General features: G+C 35.5%; 1 protein-coding gene across 1 annotated transcript in view; it reads left to right on the top strand.

The window, feature by feature from the left end:
- The window catches only part of cables2b (Cdk5 and Abl enzyme substrate 2b), a 36077-nt gene extending 23814 nt beyond the window's left edge, over nucleotides 1–12263 (top strand). The window contains exons 3-9 of the mRNA XM_026199476.1: nucleotides 1577–1654; nucleotides 4261–4369; nucleotides 4570–4723; nucleotides 7572–7666; nucleotides 8014–8120; nucleotides 8893–9097; nucleotides 9476–12263. Coding sequence (XP_026055261.1) covers nucleotides 1577–1654; nucleotides 4261–4369; nucleotides 4570–4723; nucleotides 7572–7666; nucleotides 8014–8120; nucleotides 8893–9097; nucleotides 9476–9616 — 889 coding nt within the window. The 3' untranslated portion in view covers nucleotides 9617–12263. The remainder of the gene's footprint in view (nucleotides 1–1576; nucleotides 1655–4260; nucleotides 4370–4569; nucleotides 4724–7571; nucleotides 7667–8013; nucleotides 8121–8892; nucleotides 9098–9475) is intronic.
- The last annotated feature ends 9834 nt before the right edge of the window (nucleotides 12264–22097 follow it).

Raw genomic sequence — 22097 nt, 5'->3', positions numbered from 1 at the left:
ACCTCTGAATGGCTCAAAGCAAAATTAAGCTTTTGGAGTGAACAAAGTCAATGTCTGGACTTAAGTCCAATTGAGATGCTATGACATGACCTTAAATGGTCCTTTTATGCTCAAACCCTCCAATGTGGCTGAATTAAAACTATTCTGCAAAGAAAAGTGGGCCAAAATTGTGAAAAGCGATGTGAAAGACTCATTGCCAGTTATCGCAAACATTTGATTGCAGTCAGTTGTTGCTGCAAAAGATGGCTGTATATTCAAATAGAAAACATTTATTTTCAATTGTAATAATGTATCACAATATTAATGTACTGTTTTTATCAAATAATCATTTTGATGCCAGTTGTTTCATAAACCCTGCTCTTGTTTTACTGAAGAACTTCAACTACATTGAACCCCAAAATAGTCTATGAACCCTGAGTTACAAAATTAGAATTTCAGTTATCTGACTTTTACATAACATTACAGTCTGATATTATGACAAGCTTTGGCATAGTACACTCAACCTAAGGAATGACTGGATGGGATTTGTGTTGTTCCCTTAAGGAAGTGGCTCTTCTCTCTGAGATCTGGCCTCGTTCCATCTGAGGAACGATGGCTGTGTTTACTAAAATCCCATTAGAAACTGCCCCAAATAGACAGCGGTCCATATTTTCCGCTTGTGTTCCCAGGCTTTGGATTTTCACACACAAATACGCACGTACCTACTCACATTCACAGGGTCACAGACAGGATTGGGGGTGGGCGAATAAAACCGATAGGATATTTTCCACTGGATGATCACCGATCCAGATAAGCCTCAGTGGCTTCATCTATGGAACAAATGCAGATACTCAGTATAAAAAAAACAGAAAAAAATTGTAGGCTAATACTGTTCCCCAATAGGAAACAATGGGGCACTGTTGCAGAATTCACCATTAATATCAAATCAGATAACTGAAATTAAACATTTGTAATCTAGGGTGTCATGTCCTATTTTGGGTTTAATATAGAAAAATCACCTCGACATAGTAACTACGGATAAACTACTCCTAACTGTAATAGAGAAACTCTCATTATGGTTGTTAAAATCTATTAATTCCAAAATTGATACCTGAGAAAGAAATGAAAATCCATCCTCATGCTCACTGTTATTTCTGGAGCCTATCGATTTATGACGAAGAAAGAGTCCTCTAGGCTGCTGTGGCCGACCCTCAGTTTCATGTTAACTGCCATTTTACCACACTTTTTTCACATTTCTGTGGTTGAAATGCGGTCACCCACCCATAGCTGACACGCATCCTGTGTGTTTGTGTGAAGAAGCGAGAGAGAAGTGTACACTGATGCTGATAGTGCAGGTGTTTAACTGTGTGTGTGTGTGTGTGCGTGTGTGTGTTGATGAGGCAGGAGTGTATTTTTAAGCCTGCCCTATTTGACCCCTCTGGTGTCACAGGTGTTGTTTGTTCTTGATCTGAATGTACTGAGAGATTAGTGTGTCATTTATGTTATGGAGTTTTGAGTTGGCCTGTGTATATACAGTATGTGTGTCCGTGTGGAGAAAGAGTGTGTAATGTTAACTAGTTTGTGTTCTCCACTGCAGGATTGTGCTTATCTGCGCCAAAAGGTCTTTGTGTGCCGCCTTCTCTGTGCTGCCTTATGGAGAGAGCTTCTATATCAGGTATGCATGAAACAAACATGAAAATCTGCACATTTAAATCAAAGGTGGATCCAAACTTTTTATTTAATGAATCAGCCAGAAAGACTCCCACTAATGAGTGATAAATCGGTATAATCAGGCCGAAGAATGAGTCTGACTCACACGCTTACTGATTCGGTTGAAACAGTTGTTATTTTTGTTTTCTTGTGAATAAAAAAAAAATGTTCTCAAGGCTTCATAACATTAAAATTGCACCACTGTCACATGGGCTATTTTAACAAGGTTCTTGCCACCTTTCTGGATCAAATAAAATCAGTGTTCCATTTGTTAATGGAGGTTCAGAAAACTCTTGGATTTCATCAAACGTATCTTAATTTGTGTTGTGAATATGAACAAAAGTCTTATAGGATGGGAACGACATGAGGGTGAGTAATTAATGACAGAATTTTCATTTTTAGATTAACTAACCCTTTAAGTCTTTCATTTAGTATATGTGTATATTTCTTTCTATTGTAAGTAACGTTTTCTTACCTAGGGGTGACTGGGTTGAAATAATACTACACAAAACTGTTCTAGCACGGGAGAATCAATGGAATTCAGAATCAGAATTAGAATTGAGATTCCCATTTCCAAGACTTGTCTTTTACATGTTTTCCTAAATCTCAAATAGACAGATGCACACAAGGAGAATTGTTGAGCTGAATATAAGTTCTGTTTGGTTCCTCTGCTCTCCTCGGGGGATTCCTATCTAGGGTGAGATTCAGGGCAAATGGGACAGGAAGGAATTTTTCCCACATCCATTAAATGGGCCTGGCATGACACAACCAAAGGCCTCCTCTCCTTTCCCACCCTCTTTCATTATGGTTTCATAAAATGCTGAAATAAGGAATTGGACCATGGGAAAAGTTGTCTTTTAGGTCACTTTCCTGAAAAAGAGAAGGAAATTAAACAGCCATGTTATGCAAGCGGTCTAAGACTATAGATAAGGGCTGCTAGAGGGAGTGAATATATATATGTGTGTGTGTGTTCAGTCTGTGCTCAAAGAGCAGCTCTGTATCTCTAACACACTCGGCTACTTCTGTCTGAAAGGAAAAGCAAAAGACTGGAACAGGTTGAATTTCAAGCTGTCTGTATTAGGTGAGTTAGACTTGTGTGTGTTGAATTGGCTCAGTGTTTGAACTCGTTTTCAAGTCCGTACAGATTCTTTCAACCAAGCAACATTTAAATTTAATGAGCTAACGTCTTTTCGTCTTGTTTCAGGGTGGGAAATATTGCAAGGCTCATCCCAAGAGCATTTATTTTTAAATAGCCAACAGATTTTAGTGCATGTCACAGTTAGGTGGTATTAGGAGGAAAGACATTCTTACAGAGAGTTTGATTGGACCGTTTTGTGAGTACAAGATGAGTCATTCATATTTTATGGCTGATTTCTCAGAAAGGTAAAAGGAAATTTTAAATTCTGATATCAACTAAAATAAAGGATTTTAATAAATGATATCAGTATCAACTTAAAATAAAGCCTTTATGTATAATGCCTCATAAATTTGTTTTAATGCATTAATTATATCTTGTAGTGCACCTTATAATCCACTGTACAATCTCATGAATAATTGTCAATTACCACTATTTAATTTTTTTGTTTTTTGTTTTATTTTGTTTTAAATGCAGTTATAATTATTTAGGCAAGTTATAATGTATTACAATGCACAATATGAATAATTAAAATGCATTATACCCCTTTATCATGCATTATACATAAAGGCTTTGAGTACAGTGTTACCATGATATCATAAACACAGATGATCTCAGAGCAGTTAAAAATGGACATAAAGCCACAAAACTCCAAGTTGATACACTTTTTGTATGAAAACACTTTGCAGCACTTTAATAATATTGAAGTTAGTGATAGTATTATTGCAGCTTTCTTGCATAAAAACCAGTCATAGCTATACCTTTAAGACTTGTTTACTTAAATGACTTCAGTAACTAAGGTTAACTCTTAACTAAGTTTGAGTTGATGAAAAGCTAATAGTTAATTCAATAATAAATGCCAAATTAAATAATTTAAAAATGAAAACGGTTAAAATCACATCCTTACAAAAGTAAAGAAAAAAAAAATACGAATGCATGTGACCAGTATCCAACACCAGAGAGACATGATGTGAATGTGTTATTAAAGGGATTGTTAACCCAAAAATGTAAATTCTGTCATTATTTACTCGCCCTCATATTGTTCCAAACCCATAAGATTTTGGTTTATCTTCTAAACACAAACAAATCATCATTATGACTTTTTGAATCTTCTAAGTTCTGGTTACTTGCTTTTTTAATGGAGGAAGAGAATCCTCTCAGGTTTCATTTAAAATACCTTAAATTATGTTTCCAGCATTAGCTAAAGTCGCGGGTTTGGAACAACATGCGGGTGAGTAAATTATGACCAAATCTTCATTTTTTGAGTGGACGATCCCTTTAAATTATTGAATATATTAACTTACAATCTCAGGGTATACTTCAAGTACTACTTTAGGTCAAAGGGGACTGGCTGACAAATAAGTTTGGGCATCCCTGTTCTTAATTTTGGATTTAATCAGTGAAAACAAGCATCTGTCAATCTGTCTTTGTGTCAGTGACCCTCGTCTGGATGCTCAGCGGCGGAGACACTCATCTGGAGGAATATCCACCACCCTAGAGATGCTTCCCGGGCTGGAGGGGGTGGAGCTGGGCATGTACGGCAGGGTAAGAGCTTGTCATTCTGTCCTTGCACCTTTCAATCAGTCAGTCAGGAAATGTCATTGAGCATAGTGCTCAGCGTACCACTGGACCTGCTCAGGAATGACAGCTTTATATCGCTTCATCTGATGCACCCGGAAGGTTAAAGGAGCTGTCAGGATGTCTCAGGCTGACAGAAGCTTGTTATGATCTTATCTGTTGTGCAGACGGTGTCATACGCTCAGTTTCTGTACCCCACTAATGCTCTGGACCACCACAAGCCCGCAGTGGATCTCGCCCTGCCCTTGCCGTATTCCAGAAACAGCATCCCTTGCAGTTATCCTCCCTCTCGCCTTAACAGCACCGTCGGCCTGGACCTGAGTATGTCACACACACACACACACGAGCGCACATAAACTCATGAGGACCTCCTATAGGCATATATTGTCCAAAAATAAGCTGAATATATAAAGGAAGCAGAACAGCTGTTTTTAACATTGATAATTAGAAATGTTTCTTGAGCAAAAATAAATAATCAGCATATTAGAATGATTTCTGAAGGATCATGTGACTCCGAAGACTGGAGCAATGATGCTGGAAATTCAGCTTTGCATTAGAGGAAGAAAAATTACTTTAAATATATTACAGTGGGGAAAAAAAGCTATTTTAAATTGCAGTAACAACTTACTGCTTTTACTGTAATTCTGATCAAATAAATGCAGCCTTCGCAAGAATAAGAGATTTTTGAAGAACTGAAAAATTAACTGTTGGCTAAAATGCCAAGTTTTCATTTAGCAGAAAGAAAAAACTAAACTGAAAATGAAGGTTTGGCAATTAAATAGTAAATTTCTATGTAAATGTTTCTCTTTGGTCATGGTGTACTGTGTCCACTAGGTCTGGGTTTTGTCACAGATTTTGATTTCAGCTCGTATTCACTATTGATTCGATGCTAATTTCGATTTAATTCAATTTGATAATTTGGACATATATCAGGTATAGTACTTGTCTTTTTTTTAGGGCCGGGACTCGATTAAAAAAATTAATCTAATTAATTAGAGGCTTTGTAATTAATTAATCGAAATTAATCGCATTTTAATCGCATATAAATATTTGACCTGAGAACAGTGAGAAGTAATTTTTTTTCACATGGATTTATAGTATACCATTGAATAATGACTGAATACATAAGCTTAAGCAACAAAATATTGTTTATTTTTGTTCAACCAAGTCTAGCAGACCATTGCAATTTTTGCCATGAAGTGTAGCAATAGCATATTTAGAAACAATTTAGAAGTAGTACATTTCATAAATTCAGGAAGCTTATATGTGCTGGAACCTTCTGTAAAGTGTTTTTAAGTAAAACACAATACTGTCAGTTACATTCAGAACATTGGAAACACTGACTATTAGAAAACATCTCTCTGTTGCTTCAGAGGCCATAACATACTAAGTCCAACTCTCAATAACCTTGGCCAAAACAATAAAGAGTTCAACATAAACTGTTGCACCAACAAAACAATACATAGTTCAACATAAAATGTAAAGTCCACGCTAGCTGCTATATGTTTTGCGTTGAGGTGATACTTGAGACTCGATGTGCTGCAGTGATATGCGAACCATAGACAGTAAAAGAAATGGACACAGCGACCCCATTGGAACTCAATTGAGACAAATGAAGCCCAGTTTTAGCGTTTTTTTGCACTTCCGTTTCTGACGCGCAGACTCAAACGAAGCTTGACGACGTCAGCAACCTGTGTGACAGATGTGAATCTTCTAGTAGCTGTGCGTGCAAACTGCCATCGTTAATCTTGCAGAGACGGCGAGCTTGAGCGGGGAGTTCTTTGGCGTGAGTGAGCAGGAGTAAGTATTCTGATTAATTATTTTGTATAGTATTTTAAAATGTAACGCCAGTACGCCATATTAAGTTAATTGCCTGCGAGCTTCTCCACCTGTCTGTACGGTAATGCGACAGAGAGTCGAGTGGTTATGACGCAATCGTTAGCCTATTTTTTACAAAAACTGTTCATACGGGGCCATAATGTAACATAGAAGGTAATGGAGCCCTTTATACATTGTCGTGTATCTTTAGAAATAAATAATGGACAAACAGAGTCTTTAAACGCCTCAGATGTAAAGTTATTCGCTGTCAAAGTGACGCCAAAATGAATGGGAGTCAATGGGAATGTTAACGCAAGTGAAGTTCTGCTAAAAGATGGCAGCCCCCACCCGACTTCAACTTCCGGTCGAGTTCCTTGCCCCTTGATGCGAACGCTAGTTGGTGCTCCAGTATAATCGGTCCCGCCGAAACTCATCCAGTGAGAAACGTTCCGCGGTGCAAAAATAAGTTATTAAAAATGCGGCAATTTTTTTTCTGTAATTAATTAATCTTAGTTAACGCGTTATTTTTTGTGTAATTAATTAATCTCAATTAACGCGTTAAAGTCCCGGCCCTACTTTTTTATATATATAACGAAAAAAAATCTCTCAACCGAAGCTTTAAACTGTATGGAGAATCGTGTTAGTTCAAGTGACCAAGTCCAAAGATGAACAGGTCCAAAACATTCAATTCATTCCTGTTTCAATTGCAGTTTAAATTCCTTACAAGTCAGTTTTTAAATCAACTTTTGAATTATATAATTATACTTTCACTACAATTCGTGGTTGAAATATAATCATTTACATCATATTTGTAATCAATTTGTCAGGATTTGAAATCTCAGAATGTATTCCATATCAAAAGTAACAAAGCACAAAGTTCAATATGAATGTTGGATGCTTGTGCGCTATATGTGTGCTGTGTGCGTGCGTGTGTTTGTGTGTATGTGATGATTACTAATGCTGCTATTCCTGTATTCTAATACTTAGTAAGTGTGTGAATCATCAGCTCTCTGTATTCTTGTACCTTATTTAGCAAGCCTGCATTAGCAACACTTGTGTCAATCAGTTGTGTTGCTGATTGTACGTACTGAGTACTAATTGTGTTTTTATTTTGTGTGTTGTCTTAAACGAAACGTTCAGCCAAAAAAATTAAAATTCTGTCATCATTTACTTTCCACAACAGCTGACGGACATCTGATTTTTGGGTGAACGACCCCTTTTATATAGCTATGCCTAGTCAGTGCAGGAAGATACTGTCACCATCATCTCAAAAACACGCTTAAATGGGCCACATTACACTCCTTTGACAGCCATGTCCTTGTGTGCGTTTATTTGTTGTTGTTTTTTTCAGCCCTTGAAGACACTGACTATGACCCAAATATGCTCAGTGACCCACGGTGGCCATGTGGAAAACACAAAAGAGTGCTCATCTTTGCCTCATATATGGTGAGAGATGCAGTGTGTGTGTGTGTGTGTGTGTGTGTCTGTATATGTATTTATTTGGGATGTCCAAAAAATGCAGCCCAGTTTGATCTTGTTTGTTGGTTGTAGACATTAATTTACCCATCAGACACACATGTAGGGATGAATGGCTATCTGTGGGATTTAAACCTGCCAAAAGCAGGGTGCTCTGACCTACAGACACGGATAAACATAACTTATCCAGCTGACGTCATTACTGACCACTCGAGAATACTGCTTAGACATGTACACTGTAGAATTTTTTTATTGCTGATTATTTTACTGATGTAGATTCTCAGTTTTTACTGCTATTCTGTTCATCTCTTCAACAGACAACAGTAATAGAGTACGTCAAACCGTCAGACCTGAAGAAGGACATGAATGAGACCTTTAAGGAAAAATTCCCCCACGTCAAACTCACGCTGAGCAAAATCAGAAGGTACACACACATTTCAAATACAGTTTACTTCCGTAACAGTTTGCATACACAGGAATATTCTAAAGTTATTTTTTTCTTTTCAAACCTGTAAGATAGCAATTCATGTTGTGTTTTTTCATAATGCATCGATCTTGAAACATGGATTTTTGAATTTCGGCTAGTAATCAAGAAACAAATTAACCGTGATTTCTATAGCGATTCAATGCTATATATATATACACATTAAATTACTACAAGCACGAATTAATGGAGACTTTGAACTTTTTTGAACAAAAATTGTTCTTCAATCAAAAATTGAATCCCTATGAATCCAAAGATTCATAGCTCTACTGTAAGACCTTCATTCATCTTCTGAACAAAAATTTTTTTTTTTTTTTTTTTTTTTTTTTTTTATGAAATCCGAGAGCTTTCTGACCCTCCATAGACAGCAACACAAATTTAAGGCCCAGAAAGATACTAAGGACATCGTTAAAATAGTCTTTAACGTCATTGTTTCAGCTGTGATTTATAAACCTACGAAAATATTTTTGTACGAAAAGAAAGCAAAAATAATGAATTTATTCAACGATTTCTTACTTTGTGTTCTGAACATGAACGAAGGTCTTATGGGTTTAGAACGACATGAGGGTGAGTCACTTACATTTTTGGGTGAACTATCCCTTTTAAAAATGTAAAAGTACTTTAAGTTACATTTGTGTATAAATGCATTCTTCTTTTGCCATCTGTTCTCTTTATGCCTGCCAACATCTCTGTCATTCCCTCTCTTCATCAGTTTAAAGAGGGAGATCCGTTCAGTGGGAGAGGAGTCTTTTCTGCAGCCGGTCACCATAGCCATGGCATTTGTGTACTTCGAGAAGCTGGTCCTACAGGGGCGTCTCAACAAGCAGAACAGGAAGCTGGTGGCGGCCGCGTGCCTCCTACTCGCCGCCAAGATCAGCAGCGACCTGAAGAAACAAGAGGTCAAACAACTGATCGATGTGAGTGATGCTCCGACACACACTTTCCACTCAACACACATACACTTCAGTTCCAAAAGTCTAGAGATGGAAAGATTAGTCTTTTATGCACACCAAAGCTGCATTTATTTAATGACAAATACAGTAATATTGTGAAATATTTTTCTATTATATCTTTGTTGGGAACCTGTGAATTCTTTAATGAATGTCAGATTCAAAAGAGCAACATTTATTTGAAATACACATCTTTTGTAACATTATAAATGTCTTTATGGTCATGTTTGATCAATTAAGAGCCTCTGCTGAATAAAGGTATACATTACTTTCAACAAAAAGCAGTGTTTGTATTGCTATCTGTCTGTTTCTAATGTATATCTATCTGTTTTTTTCTGCCCAAAGAAACTAGAGGAGAGGTTCCGGATTAGCCGTCGAGAGCTGATTGCTTTCGAGTTCACTATCTTGGTGGCTCTGGAAATGGCACTTTACCTTCCGGAGAGTAAAGTCATGCCCCATTACCGCAGACTGGTGCAGCAGACCTGACGTGGGTAAAGCGGAGGCTCAGGACTGTTGTGAATATACAGATGAGATGCATGAAGCAGTCAAAAATGTGTGACTCTGCGTTCCCTCCATTGCAGTTGGAGGAAACTGCAAATACATATCAACACGAAGCTCTGAGGACGAACTGACGTTCCAAATGATGCTTTATGTAGCAATCTGGCCAGCGGCTTTTTTCTCATGGCTGTCTGTTTTTGTGACCACCATGGGAATACTGCCGAGGGAAACAGCACAAATCTTCTTTTATTGAAATCAGAAGGTTTTAACACTCGCATGACAAGGGAAACGTTTTAACTCCTGCTACTTCACTTGTGTGCAAATGCATGTTTTTAACATTCTGTATCTATTTACCAAAAATATTTTGTATTTAATTTAGACTTCTCCTTTTGTATAGAACAACTTACCATTCACTGTAACACTAAAGCACTTTAAAACAAACAAAAAAACTATACATGTAAACGTTATGCAATAATAATATAGTCATTAGCACAGATTATATATTATATATGCACTTACTTCAGTAGCGTACTCTGAAAGTGTTATTGAGTGACTGACTAAATCTACTTTCGTATTCAGACCTAATATGTTCATTTCGTTGACAAGGCTTGATTTTGCTTTGAAGGGTGCTCTATATTAGAGCTGATTTCAAGAGAAGCACATTTTCAGTGCTGCTGTGGTATTCTCACTATTTTTTTTTTTTTTTTTATAGAATTAAAAGAAACAATTATTTTAAATTCCACAGAAGAAAAAGTCATGATGTAAATGTGTAAAAGATGACAGGTTTTTTATTTTAAGGTGGTGAAGTAATCTTATAAGATGCATGGTATTAATACATACATACCGGTATACACACACACACACACACACACATATATATATATATATATATATATATACACACCTTTTTTTTCTACTGTTATTCAACAAGGTTGCATTAAATGGATTAAAAGATTTATACGATTATTAATGTCTTTCCTATTTAAAATAAATGCTGATATTTTGAGTGTTCTCTCATCATAGACTTCTGAATAAAAGGTACAACCGTTTCCAAGAAATAAATAAAAAATAGTAATAATAATGTAACGGTGATGATGATAAAAATGATTTCTGAAGGATAATATGACACTGAAGACTGGAGTAATCATGACTGCTGAAAATTCAGCATTGCATCACAGGAATAGGTTATATATTCATATTTTTAATCAATTACATGCAGCCTTGGTGAGCACATATATATGTATGTACATGTCAGTTTTACTGTTTATTCATTAATTGCCATAAAATGTTGTGTTCTGTTTCTCAACTACCGTAGCTGTATACTCAACTGTATAGCATACAGTATCATGATTTATCCAAAAGGTTTTCCCTTCTTCCAGCACCACAATCTATGCAATATTGTAGATGCTTTTGACCTATTTACTCTCAAAAGTTATATTCATCCATGTCTACCTGATTTGTTTCTCTGTTAATGCTGTGTGAAAAGGTTGTGCTGTTTGTCAGTAGCCAGTTTGAGGATGGCTGCTGTATCCGTTACTCTGATGTAGATGTGCTGGTAATGTTGTCCACAATTAAATGCCTGTCTTTTTTTATGATAGTAATCCTGAAATAATACAGTATTTTCCAGTAATATACCGTGTTTTATCCGATATTGTGCTCTGAAAGCACTATTAAGCAGTGAGTATGCTAGAGACGCCCTCTAGAGGAAGCGATTAGCAATCACGTGTTAACAGGAAAGCCGTTAGGAAGGGGATCTTGTTACAAAGGCCTAAAAAGCAGCATCCCAGTCATGTCCTCGGGAGATATTTTTAAGTCACACAGAAATTGGCCATTTTTAAAGGCCTTTCTTAGTTTTATGTTTGTGTGTGCGCTACATTTTTGTGATCTAGGGCCCTAAACAAACTGAAGTGGCAGGTCTAATGGATGGAAAATCAGTTTTAAACACGTTGAATTAAAGTGCCTAGGATTGTTGTGTAATAAATTATTTGGTAAAGGGGAAAAAATGGAAGTCAAGCAGTTGTATTTAGTTTATTTACACTGTGATTTGTTCTATAGCCTCCAGTACTGCACTCCAAAGGCTAATCACCATAACATGCACTGCAAGGGAATTATCTCTTTTATTATTTGTTTTAAATCTGAGCGTGGTTGAGCCAAACCTGTCTGTCACTGGACAGATCATACAGACCCGATTTCTTTCATTACTTGATTGTGACAATTATGGTTTTAATTTTCAATTGGTCGTTTCAGTTGTGTTTTGCCTACAAGAAGCGGATATATCATAAAATACATTTCCTCTGATCTTTTCTGAGGAGTTCAGCATATAAATCTTCCATTTATGAATTATTATAGGAAGGCTTGGAAGGATGCCAGCAGCAGATAAGGGATACAGCTGTATTGTAGACCTGCTGAAGTCATATTAGCATCTTTCCTAAAGATATACTACAAATTATAACTCCTTTCTAACTGATGTCAGTACAAGCTGTCATTTCATGTGCTCTCTCTCTCTTTCACTCTGTATCTCTATCTGTACCTTTTTTACATTAAGTTAATGTATCAAGAATTGTGTGTGTTAATTGTCATAATTGTTGAATTATCATGCACTTTCACAAATATACAAATATATTTTCTAATATCACTGAAAAGTGCAAGTTATTTATTTCTGGATATTTATTTCCACATTTACAGACACAAAGAAAAAAAAGTATGTCATGAATCAAAATGTAACTCATTAATATAATAATTAATAAACATATAAAGTGTTCACTGGCTGGATTGAAAGAGCTGACACTTCTGTTCTACTCTAGAATAAGCTATTAATCTGAAACTTTCTGAAAAAGTTATTTCAGAGTAATACCGTACTGAGTCTAAATTAACATTTAAAATGTGCTTATGCAAAACAATATGCTATTTGTCTGAGATACTGAACCCTGACATGATTCCTGGAAACAACCGTTCTGGGTTGGAATTCCTTTTCTGTGGGATATCCTTACCACAATGTTTAATACAAGTTTGATGAGTCTGATCAGATGGAAAATACACAACTATAATGTGACACTGGGGTCATCTGAATGAGCTACTATAATTGCAGATTTTTATTTATCATACACACACAAAAGAAAAAGAAAATCAGTTGGGTTTATTTGAACAAGCTTTATTTACTTCTATAAGAAGAATAAATAGGCAAAACAATAATAGCATTGTCATTTTTCAGGTATGTATAACATGTAAACGTTACAATAGTTCGAGCGTTCGTCTTGCAATAAATTGTGTGAACAGATTGCAAATGAAAGGGCAAATTAAAGAACAGATCTAAGGGGAAATCTTCTTTGCACATGTACAGCCTAATGAGATTGTGACTGGTTTCACGGTTAATATGATGAGACTGTGATTATAGGTGCTCGGGCAGCTCTGTTTGAATAACATGCTAATAGTTTGCAAAATGGGCACTTTGATGAAAGAGCTTGGATCGCGGCACTCGTCACATGTGGCGTTATAGACTGGCAGAAGCCTGTCCCCATCTGTAGATAAGCTGCTGAAAAGAAAGAGTAGTGAGTCTCAGTATAAAACAGCACTTCATTAATCATGCAAATAAATCATGTTATAACAAAGCAACTGTATGTAGTTTTCCAAGTTCAAGTCCACTGACGTTAATATACCCTCCTGTCGTTTTTGTTTGTTTGTTTTTTAGTCAGACCAAAATAGCACCATGACTGGTCAGATCGCCTGTGAAGCAACCCCCCTGCAAAGGGTCAATTGGGACACATATGGTCGTAATTAAAGCAGACAGCTGCTGCCATATAACAATCTTGACATAATGTTGTAAAGGCTTTTCACGCCAAACTTTCAAACTCCCAGAAAAGAAGCCATTCACCTGATTGGAAGCTGTGTACCATCAAAATGATTCTGAAGTTGAATTTCATGGTAAAAAAAAAAAAAAAACTTAGGCCTACACACAGTTGCTTTAAAGACACAATTTGATTTACATGTTATAAAAACATTTTATAACTCACATCTGGCTGATAAGAATCAGCAATATAGGTTAAGTGAGGCCATATCCAGTTCTTCAACGTCAACTAGCTACAGATATAAGCACTGCTAAACAACCTTATTAAATATGCCTACATTTAAACGGCAGTAAACAAAATGCAAAATATGAAATAAAAACTAATTACTTTATAAAGCTGTTAAATCAAATAGAAAGTAATAATATTAATGAACCAAGGCTGGTCTTCCCTATTAACACTATGCATTTGAGTCCTTAAAGGGATAGTGCACCCAAAAACCATTTCTTTCTTTTGTTTAGCATAACCAAGGTACTAAACTATCCCTTTAACACCCAACAGCTTCTCATGTAATATTACTACACAAAAGAAATCTTACTAGCATGAATAAATAACTGAATAAACTGTAGGAAAACTTACTTGCACTTCCAAGTAGGATTGGCTTTGTTAGAAACGTGGTTGTTCAGTCTGCAGTCTGAAAAGTACATTGTCTTGCATAATTGATCGGTGACATTTTTCAAGCGATTCTCACTACATGGATGATCGCAGTCCGAGCAGGGGAGTCCATGATATCCGTAAACAGACACGAAAGCAGAAACAAACACCTGTTTTAAACAGCACATATTAGAAGACGCTCAAACTTTACAACAAACACTGGGTCTTATTTTACACAGAAATTTGCTAGTTTTACTCACCAACAGAGCAGAGAAGTTCATTCTTCACTCGTTCACTGCTACTCTTGTCACTTTTGAACAGCTTTTGTCCTGTAAGGCAAAGTAGGAGTATTGCTATATTGTGCTTAGGACTGACTTTTATACCTTGATCAGGATTTCACCATAATTCCATCAACCTCTTTCCTACTTAACAAATTTGCATGAGCCTGTTCTGTTTTTCCATAATGATACAGTGACCTTTGGCTATTCAGGTTTTTTCTCCCTGTGTTGTGAATGGGATAGACACACTCAGAAAGTAAACACAAGCTAGACTCAGAAAGGAGTGGAGGAGGACAGTCTAATTGGCTTGTAGACAGTTATCACTGAGTGAGTGTGTATGTGTCATATTTACCGATGCTGCTATTCTAATACTTCATGGTTGTGTGCCATTAATGGAGCTCTGTCAGCTTTCTATATCTTATTTGTACCTTATTTAACAATCCTGCATTAGCAAGAGTTGCGTCAGGCACTTTCAGTGATACTGAGTAGTACAACTGAGTGCTGCTTTTGTGCGTGTTGTCTTAATATAGCTTGTTTCTGTCAGTGCACACAGATGAATCATCATCTGAACATTCAGTTACGTTATTTATGGTTTGATTGCCTTTTTTTGTTTGTTTGTTTGTTTGTCTCTGTCTCTGTATCTTGTTTCTCAGAGGTAATATTAATGACAAAAAAATCAGTTTAATACAATAATTTTATTAAATGTAGTATGACAAATATCTCAGTGATGTATGCATGCATACTTTTTAACATTTTTTTAACATTAACATTAAACTCATTATTTCTTTCACTTTACGAAGATTCATTTATGGATTAAGAAATTAGACAATTTTTAAAATGATTTAAATAATTAACCATTAGTAAATCTTTAATGTAATGCAAAAGGAATAATACGTTTATATATATATATATATATATATATATATATATATATATATATATATATATATATATATATATATATCCCTATATATATATATATATATATATATATATATATATATATATATATATATATATATATATATATATATATATATATTATTATTATTATTATTATTATTATTGCATTAATTATACAATGTGGAAAGTCGTAATGTTCTTAAATCTATATTAAGGATGTTATCAATATTTTATATTAAAAGCTAATCACTGGCTGGATTTAAAGACTTGACATTTATGGTTGACTCTGAAAGAAGTTATTTAAGAGTCATATGAACTATGTTTTTTATTGTCAATGTGTTTTTGTTTATTTGGTTTAAATAAACATTTGAAGTTTGCATATGCAAAACAATAGAAACTGTTTATCTGAGATAATGATACCATGACAGTCGTTATACCTGGAAACAATGGTTCCATAGTGGGGATTCCTTTTGTGTGGGATATCCCTACCACAGTGATCAATAGAGTCGGAGAAATCCTGGATGTGGAGGAATCCCTCATATGATGAGTCATGTTTCTCCTTGTGGAAAAGAAATGTGCTTATTTGTATTGAATGTGCACTTTTAGTAAAATCTAAAAAGACTATTTAAAAACTAGTATGCTTTGATGTTTCTTAACACACATAATTAGACTTTTAAAAAGTGCACTCTGGAATAATGTCAGATTGGCATTCACACCGAAACAACATTTTGGACCAATTCTCCTCTGTCCACACAACATGCTCCTCAGGAAACATTAGTATAGCCTTTTAATCCTTTCTTCACTGGCAAGCAATTCCAGCTGCAGTGCTGAACCGATTCCATATTAAGAGTCCCTGCATTATCCTGTCTTAAACATTTCTCTTTCATTGATGTCCAGCCTTTTTGGAGGACTTGAATGATTTAGTATTATTGTAAAATTTGGATTGATTTACTTCTCTTGCTGTGGCTGAAAGTGTCATCCCTTTGGCCTCCATCTAGACAACCCCCTGTCCCAGGGTTTCAGTCACCTTAGTAGTTGTTCTCTAATTTTGATCTCCACTGTACATGAGTTTTTTCTGTCCTATGCTAAATGCATAAATTTAATTTTTATTTTATTTTTTTATTTTAAATTTAAATAGAGCCTAATATCTGTTAGACAGACCAAAGAACAGACACAATTCTTTAAAATATAAATCATTTTGAGAAATGTACCTTTTCAAGAATCATTATTTGCTAATTATTCAAGTCTTCATTTACATTTAGACACTAAAGTGTTTGAATAGGTTGGAATGTGTTGCATTGTTGTGTTATGATAGTAAAAGTGTCAAATGGAAAAGCATATTAAATGTGACGTATAACGTGAGGAAATTCTGTCTGGGCGTTCCAGTGGAGGTCCAGGATTCCTCTAACTGCATGAACCGTTGTGGTAAAGAAATCCCACACAAAAGGAATCCCTGAGGAACAATTGCTTTCATTTTAACAATACTGCCCGTCATGGTTTTAGCCGATACCTTGGAGGCACATGTACTGTTTTGCATGTCATCTGTAAATAAAACAAAAAAAGAATGCCTGAAGCAGTGTTAGTAGTTATGTGGTTCGTTTCTACATTTAATAGAAAAACACTGAATGCAAGAGGCTACCTAAAAATTTTCAGAAACTTAAAATGCATTTTTGCCCCGTTTGTGTTGTTTTACTACTTACACAAATATTTAAAGTATAAAACAGGGGTGGTAAAAGTACTCAAAAGTTATACTCAAGTAAAAGTAGATGTATCTAAATAAAAAAGTCCTCCATTCAAACATCTCTTGAGTAAAAAATATACTTAAGTACTGGAATTAAAAAGTAAATATTCAAATTAACTGTAAATATCAATAATTAAGCAGATCAGTTGTTTTGGGAGTGATATGCAGTGTTTTAATTGAACAAATGATGAGATGGATACTTAAGAATTTGTTAGATTTACAATCAAAAGAGACAATGAAGAACCTTATCGCAGTATAGGGATTGAACTTTCAAAAAGACATGTTCCCTAATATCATAGCTGCCTCAAACAGAAGATGTACAAGATACACGGTAAGACTGTTTCAGAATATCAATGAGGAAAAACCACCTCTTTAAAGAGTTAGTTCTCCCAAAAATGAAAATTCTGTCATTCGCATTTTAGGGGCTAAATATCACGTTATTGGTATTGTCGCTTTGACCTGCGGACATAAAAAACAACCACAGACTTGGAAACACTGGTTGGCATATACTACAAAGAGCCGTAATTCACTGACAATCTACACAAAATGCTATTTTTTTCTCGATTTTGATTTTGTGTTAGTTGTCGGTGGACTACGGCTCTGTGCAGTAACTGCCGCTCCACCTGAACCAGTGTTGCCAAGTCCGTGGTTGTTTTTCATGTCCGCCGGTTGAAGAAACCCCAATCCCAATAACTTGATATTTAGCCCCTAAAATGTGAATTTTACCAAGGCAACCCTTCCAATAAACGGATATTTTAACCCCGGGAAGCAATTTTTATAAGGGAACCTCCTGGAAACACGTTTGGGCTAGTTTTGGACTAGTTTTGAGAAGCAACTGGTCAGGTTTTGTTGTGAAAACCTGGCAACCCTGATCTGAATGCACGTGCTGGAGACATATACTACTAATTTCAGGAGCGTTACTGATGAGATGAGCATGAAAATCATATTCGATTTTTGCACAGCCCTACTGAAATTTCATTCACCCGTGGCAGGCAAAGAAGACATTTCAGCCAATAAGAATCTCCCTTGACTTCAGTGAATTCAAACATATCCTTGAGAATTGGTCATGCGTGATCCCTGTCAGCAAGAGCTGCACTATCACCTATTTTAGCGGTCATCTTCCACCTCGAACTAACTGCTGCATGAGCGTATGTTGGCAAAGAACTCGCGAAGTCGCGGGTTCTATTTTTCAAAAGAAAACCAAATTTTTCATTGGTTTGTAAAATCAGTGTAATAAATACTTGAAGCGGGCATGGGGAAATGTATCGGAGTAAAAAGTAAACTTTGTCTTTAATAAAGTAATGGAGTAAAAGTGAAAGTAGATGCAAATAAAACATACTTAAGTAAAGTACAGATCCCTGAAAAAATGCTTAATTAAAGTAGCAAAGTATTTTTACTTCGTTACTTACCACCACTGGTATAAAAAGTATATTTACAATACACAGCATGGTTTTTAATCATAATTTTAGGGGGGCAACCCTCAGATGGGGGAATCCTGTCCTTCCCGTGATTAACACCTATGGCACAGGATTGTTGTTGTTTGTTTTTCTTTGGCCTTTGTGTGCGACTGTATTCCACCCACTAATAAAGGAGAAAAAAGACCCATACCCCTCACCTGAATGGCTACAGATCACTGTATCATTATGGAAAACAGAACAGACACAGTGCCGCTGTTGTTAGTCTCATGCAAATTTGTCATGTAGGAAGGAGGTTTGTGGATTACGTCAAGTGAAATCCTCAGTGGATTCTGAACATGGTATAAAAGTGAGTCCTAAGCACAAAACAGCAATACTCCTACATTCCCTTACAGTGACAAGAGTAGCACTGAACGAGTGAGCAATGAACTTCTCTGCTCTTTTGGTGAGTAAACTAATCTAGCAAATTTCTGTGTAAAATAAGACCCAGTGTTTGTTGTATAGTTTGAGCGTCTTCTAATATGTGCTGTTTAAAACAGGTGTTTGTTTCTGCTTTCGTGTCTGTTTACGGATATCATGGTCTGCCCTGCTCGGACTGCGATCATCCATGTAGTGAGAATCGCTTGAAAAATGTCTCCGATCAATTATGCAAGACAATGTACTTTTCAGACTGCAGACTGAACAACCACGTTTCTAACAAAGCCAATCCTACTTGGAAGTGCAAGTAAGTTTTCCTACAGTTTATTCAGTTATTCCTTTTTTGGGATGTAGGAATATATGATGGTGATAAAGGATGTGTGTCAATGCTCCATCGCTTATCAGTTTTTCTTCTCCCAGGCCATCCCCAGCAGTTTCTGACAGGATTCGTACAGTCCGTAACACCACATGTGAAAAGTGCCCAGATCCAGGTTTCGAGGCAGTACCGATTGTGCAAAATATCAACATGTTATTCAAAAAGACCTGCACGGGCACTAATTATATTATATTATATGTAAAGCCTGTCACGATTTCATTAGGCTGTACATGTGCAAAGAAAGACTGAACAATATGCAAATTATGCCAGCATGCACTTTTGATGAGCTCATTAATATGACCATCTCGGAACTGCAATGTGTTCACATCGTTTATTTTTCATTTGTGAAAACCAAATGTGATGACTATGTCTAAAACCGTAAAATCAGTGTCAGTGCTTTGGATTATGTTTTATGTTTTTGACAGAGATTTCCATGTTTGTAAAAACTGTCTCGAATCCATGTAATGATTCAGTTGTATGCATATTACACGTTTATGTGTCATAATAATAATGCATTCATTTGTGCTGAATTCTTCTTTTTATTGAAGTGAATAAAGCTTGTTGAAATAAACACAATCCTTTCATTTTTGTATTATATACAAGGAAAGTAAATGAATTTGACATGAGCTCATTCAGATGCCACACTAGATATCGCATACACTAATATGTATAATAATTATACATAGTTTGAATTCATCTCAGTGTATGAATGTTTATTTTTTATTTAGAAACAGAGTTGTGTTTTATATTTTATAACTAGGTAATACAGTCCTGATCAGAAATATTGACACCCTTGGTAAATGTGAGCAGAGAGGGTAATAAAAATAACTCCACATGATTATTTTTATATATTACATACATCTTATTTATTCCCAATCATATTCATATTTTTAGAACACCAGGCTCACTAATAACATGAAATGGCCGAAATCCTTTAATCGTTCATCACACAGAGTAAAACATAAGAATAGTTCTGATGTGCACCAAAATACTTTTGAGCTTAATACAACAGAAAGTGACTGTAAGCAAAGTACAGTGAGGAAAATTCCCATTTTCACAATCAGGGAAATAAATAAGATGTTCCAGTTAACTGAAGATGTCCCGAATCTGCTTGGAAGTGAGAAGAGATTGAGTGCTCTCCAAGGATCACAGCTGAAAAACTGCAAAAAAAATATATATCAAACAGTATTTACATTACAGGAAGTTCAAGAGAATGTCCTCTGCTCTCCTTCAAAAACTATTTTCAGCATATTCAGCTTACACTACTGGTACTTCACACAGGACTGAACACTGTGGTCAGATGAAACTAAAACAAAATGTAAACTTTCATTCTGCGTTTGACCTTTCAAATGTAACCTTTCCATTGTATCAACAAAACAGAAAGCAAAGTATCTGTACTTATACAAATGCAGCATGCTTATTGCTTTTAGAAAACATGTGTAGGTTAAAGTGTGGGTTTATCTTTCAGTCACATTATTCAAACACCACATATTGTCCCATTATCACTGTAGTATTTGACAAACAAATGCTTTTATTTCCAAGTGTATTTATGGTTGTGTTCTTAAAGGCACAGCGTTTTTCAGTGCTCTACGACATGACACACTGACGGATTAATATATGTGTATTGTATAAATTCATATTAAATGCAATTAACTGAACTTTAGAGTGATTTTGATCCACTTTTTAGATGTAATTTCATAATTACTTATTTTGTCTTTAAAATATGGTCTAATATTTCTGAATGTACATACTGATAAGCATTTATGGTAAATTGATATACTTATTTGCAAATGTATTTTTATATTGCTTTAAATGTAATATCAAATAACACATCAAACACATCTTGGCACAACCAAAGATTAATAAAACAAAGATTTCAAATGTACTACAGAATGTGTTAGAACTGCACTGTGTTACTTGTTTTATTTATGATTTCCTTATACTATGCAAAGGTCACGTTCGTCTCATGAAGTGACACTCATCTTTTCTTTAAACCATGGAGAAAGGCATCTGTATCGTAGTCTGAAATGATTAGGACTCTCCATTCTCTGATTGCTTTAATGTGACATGAATTACTAAACTATTGTTGGACTGGTTATCATACAGTTGGATGTGCTTATAACAATAGTTCACCCAAAAATGCTAATTTGCTTAAAATGTATACTCTCCTTCAAGCCCTCCATGATATAAATCAGTTTGATGCAAAGTGTGTATGCGTGTAAGTGTGTGTGTGTGTGTGTGTGTGTATTTATAGATAGATAGATAGATAGATAGACAGATAGACAGATAGACAGATAGATAGATAGATAGATAGATAGATAGATAGATAGATAGATAGATAGATAGATAGATAGATAGATAGATAGATAGATAGATAGATAGATACATTTTACTGCTTGGGCTAAGTTGAAAAGATATATACATTACGTCTGCACAAATATATTTTAAAAACATTAAATGAATGGTTACTTTCAGAATGTCAGTGTTTTACTGAAAATTTTCAAATAAAAAAAATAAAAATGCTATTAACTGATATTGATACATTGTAAATGATATAAAAGGCATGATTTAGGAGTTAATTCTTTTCATTCCAGGTTATATGTGTAAATATTTTACTACAATTTTAATGTGCTTTACTGTTCTCAGTGGCATCCTGCGCTAATGTTAGTTGGTTTCGTTCTTAGTCTGAGGTCACTGTGGCCACCCAGATTCAGTCTGTACAGACCTGATGGGTAATCCTTCCCGAAGACCTCATTAGACATCAGGACAAGACCACAAAAAACAGATGAGTCCTCTGCTCAATCTGACCTGTGTTGCAGCCGGGAATTAAACCACACCATGCATTTTATTGAGACTCCCGAGGGAACAAAATCACTATTAATCACAGGATTGGGAAAGAGTCA

This window comes from Carassius auratus, chromosome 23 (assembly GCF_003368295.1).
Source record: "Carassius auratus strain Wakin chromosome 23, ASM336829v1, whole genome shotgun sequence".
NCBI classification, from domain to species: Eukaryota; Metazoa; Chordata; class Actinopteri; order Cypriniformes; family Cyprinidae; genus Carassius; species Carassius auratus.
Note: the sequence above shows the minus strand (reverse complement) of the source record. Positions and strands in the feature narration are given on the sequence as shown.